This window comes from Henckelia pumila, chromosome 1 (assembly GCF_033568475.1).
Source record: "Henckelia pumila isolate YLH828 chromosome 1, ASM3356847v2, whole genome shotgun sequence".
Lineage (NCBI taxonomy): Eukaryota > Viridiplantae > Streptophyta > Magnoliopsida > Lamiales > Gesneriaceae > Henckelia > Henckelia pumila.
This window is the reverse complement of record NC_133120.1, coordinates 73,102,078-73,105,799: the sequence shown is the minus strand read 5'-3', so window position 1 is coordinate 73,105,799 and position 3,722 is coordinate 73,102,078. Positions and strand designations below refer to the sequence as shown.

Sequence of the window (3,722 nt, the reverse complement as noted above, 5' to 3'; positions counted from 1 at the left end):
TTCGAAAACACCAGCAGAGTAAGCCGTTGAAACAAAGGCAAAATATACAGCAAAGTCCCAGATTCAAGTGCCCATCCATGAAAAAAAAAACAAAAAAAACAAAAAAACAACTAGGAACTCGTATTTACAAAACCCAAGCTTCTATTTTTTAAACTTTGGGACTCCACGAAGTCGCTTCAGAATTAGCTCAACAAGGCTCCATGCAAGTGGAGAGAACAAGCGAATTTCCTCTGCGACATTTCACATCTTGCTGCCAGAAACAGTGAACTGACTATGAAACTTGAGGATTCCGTGTCTCTTCGGATGGCGGTTTGTTCCCAGAACCCTGAACCCGGTCAGATGCAGAAGTATTGGAGCCCAGTTTAGAATTTGCAGTATTGTGCTGTGTCTGATTTTCTGACTTCATACTTGATTTATATGGCCTTTCAAAGTCTTTGGCTGCAGCAGGATCTATCATCAGTTTGCTGAGTTTTTGCTCCTGCAACACAAACAAAATTATTGGCTCGTCCTTGAGACAAAGCAATATGTATCATTTGCTTCTAACATGAAATGGTTCAGGGGTTTTTATCAGGTTACAAAAGTGAAAGCTTACACTTTGCAGCAGTTCAAGCTTTCTTTGCAATGCCTCGTGTTCTGCCTGGATACGGAAGGGTACACCATTCTTTTGGTACACATTATTTTGAGCCAAATCTTCGTCAATATCACTTGAAGTGGTTGCAAAGGGATGATTTGTGGGAATCCATCTGACGGTATCAGGGTCGACATCAGGAGGAACGGACTCTCCTTCTCTGAGAAATATTGTTGGTCTCTTCCACTGGTATGCCCGGGATCTACGTTTCTGATGGATTGTTTGTTGCTCCCCTGTAAGGGTCACAGGAGCTAAACGATACACTTTTCCGCACATCTCAACTGTTGAATTGTTTTTGCTGACCTTGATCATAGGATTATTGAATGGATCGTCATACTTGAGAGGCGTTGAACTGCGAAGAGAGATGACAAGAAGAATCAAATTATGAAATGAACAAGGAATAATAGAACACCTAAAATGTCAGCAGACAATCAGATAATGAATATGAAAGGTCTCTACAATTCAAAAAAATCAATATCACCATGGACAGTCTCTAAAATAATACCATAAAAAAAATTTGTAGAGAACAAATGTATTTAACTTGGGAGGAAAAATTCACTCTTATGCTAGATAGCATCAAAAAGTATTTGCTGAAGTGCGATCAGATACTTCACATTAAATTATTATAGCTTACAAGCTTGACCATGAGTATGACTCAATGATTAAGTTAAAGTGGCAATCATACATGCCTCTTCTATCAGATTTGAGCTGTCCACGGCGCACAAGATCAGCTACAGAGCCAGAACGACTGTTTCTGGACTTCCTTGCTGCATAGCCTCTCACCACGACGATTACCATGGTCGCAACAATACATAATCCAATTGTGATATTCGTACCAGATAATTTCCCAGTCTGAAAACAGACAAAAAAGAAAAGAGAAGATATAAAGCAGCCGCATACGTTATAAACATGTTTCAGCCCAAGCTCATATCAAAGCGCCAGTGAACCAGTGCAGGAGAAGCACTATTATTTTCAAGTTAATCACCTGATTCAACTACTTTTTAACATCAGAATCATCTTCTGGTAATGCCACCTAGTGAACAATTCAACTCCCCGGGATCTCAACTAAAAATACTAGAATGAAAAGCAAAAGAATGTCGCTCAACTAAAAATTCAAGAATGAAAGCAAAAGAAAGTCGCTCATTTTTCAATTAAACAGGACAAATCCAAACCATCATTTGGCAACATAGTCTACCCTGTTCTCTGAGACCTAGAAGCCCCTGAATTCACCAACTTTCATAAATCAATGACAACTTAATTCTCTTTGGTACTTGTATTTATTGAAACTTTTGGTCCTTGATCAGTTGTCAGAAAACCAAGCAAATTTCTAAACCACTCAATTCTAACCAGTATTCCTATTGAGACGTTCAACACCCTTGTTCCTTTCAATCCAGACATAAACATAACACCGAGTTCGCCAGCAAGGAATCTGCAGCGAGACTCTAATCAAATTTCTTTAACTCAGAGAAACAATCTCTCATCCTCACAAATTTAATAAATAAGCCCTCACAATCCAACCTTGAAAAGCAAAATGAGGGTATATCTGAAACACAAATAACAACATAATTGCTAAAAAAAGCATGATAAAGCAAGCGAACTAAGCAAGAAATTACCGCGAACGTAAATAGAGGGAAAGAACTAATTGTCTCTTGCAACTGATTCAATGGGTTTTGTTGAAGCTTCTCCGCAACATCTTTCCGAGACTTCTCGGCAACAACGGAATCGTTTTGGTGGCGCCTGTCTCCATCTGAACCAACTGCTTCCACTACAAACCTCCCGCGCTTGATTTTTCTGTTCCATTTAGTGCATACCAAATCACGCCCTGATTCCGCTGGACATTGCAGTTCATTGGACCAAGTTCGAAGCTTTACTCGAAAACAAAAAAAAATTTAAAAAAAAATTACTTAAAAAACACAGAAGAATGAAGGAAAATAGGGTTCCAAGCATTGACTTACAGGAAATGAAGACGACGCATGAAGATGTATGGTCCAAATCGAGGCCATTGTTGCTGTATTGCTATTGCTGGATAGAGAAATGGAGAATCATTGCGGCGAATTGGGGAATTTTTGGGGAAATTGAGATGAATTTGGAATTGGGGTCAGATATCCATCATTGAATGATGTGTGTGTGGAGCCTTGGGCCAAAAGCCCAAAATTGATTTTTACAAACTCAGGCTTCTGGCCTATGTGATGACTGGTTTTGTTCATGTCACTAGCAGGGTATTGCTTTGGGCCAAAAGACCAAAATTAATTTTTAAAAACTCAGGCTTCTGGGGTAGCATCGAACTAACCGTGATGATTGATGAGAGTTTTTTTTTTTTTTTTTGGCTTTATGACTGATGAGAGTTAACACGAGTAAATGCAAAGATTTCAAAAAAAAATAAAAACTATCCATCCGATGCAAGTCAAGCACGTCTAATTTTGAAATTTTTATGTGATGAGCTTCAAGAAAAAAAAATCTTATGGGTAGAACCGTCGAACCTTTTTAAAATCTTCTATGTTCTCATGCGCTTAAAAGCTTATCAAAAGTCTCTCTTTGTCCGTGCAACCTCTTGACAACAACAATCATTTTTTGCCCTTATAAGTCATCTAAACAGTCTTGGAATCCTCATGTCCCGACGTGTGATCGATTTATTCATGTACCCCTTCACATAGAAAAGTCTACGAAAAATCACTCCTTGTTCATATAAACTCTTGACACCGACGATCACTCTCCACCCTCTGTTCAGCCCCGACCATCACAAACATAATCCACAGCTTCTTAACCGAGCACTCTTGCCAAGCACACTAAACTTACATGGGGTCATGCCAACTCGAAACTCGGAAGGCTCTCAAGTCTCAACATTCGGGAGTTAAGAAATGGCTAACACCATCTTTGTTATTGTTATTATTATTATTATTGATATACCTCAATAAAGTGATCTCCTTGGATGAGCTGAAAAAACTCCTCCAACAAAAAATGAACTGTTGCTGGCCTGAAACCACGAACAAGAGTGTTAAGGGGGGCCGGAAGGTGTTCCGGCGTATTCCCTCCTACGCTCAAGTCAAATGCTAGAATAGCGAAATATAGAGAGTTGTGTGTGCACACGAGTGAA

At 39.3% G+C, this 3,722-nt stretch overlaps 1 protein-coding gene across 1 annotated transcript; it reads right to left on the bottom strand.

The window, feature by feature from the left end:
• LOC140874826 (protein MULTIPLE CHLOROPLAST DIVISION SITE 1) lies at positions 1 to 2,755 on the bottom strand. The gene is made up of 5 exons (XM_073278251.1): positions 2,584 to 2,755; positions 2,242 to 2,493; positions 1,314 to 1,480; positions 593 to 980; positions 1 to 478 (listed from the first exon to the last, which is right to left on the bottom strand). The coding sequence occupies exons 1-5, from the start codon at positions 2,629 to 2,631 to the stop codon at positions 272 to 274; spliced, it is 1,062 nt and encodes a 353-aa protein (XP_073134352.1). The 5' UTR covers positions 2,632 to 2,755; the 3' UTR covers positions 1 to 271.
• Between the last annotated feature and the right edge of the window lie 967 nt (positions 2,756 to 3,722).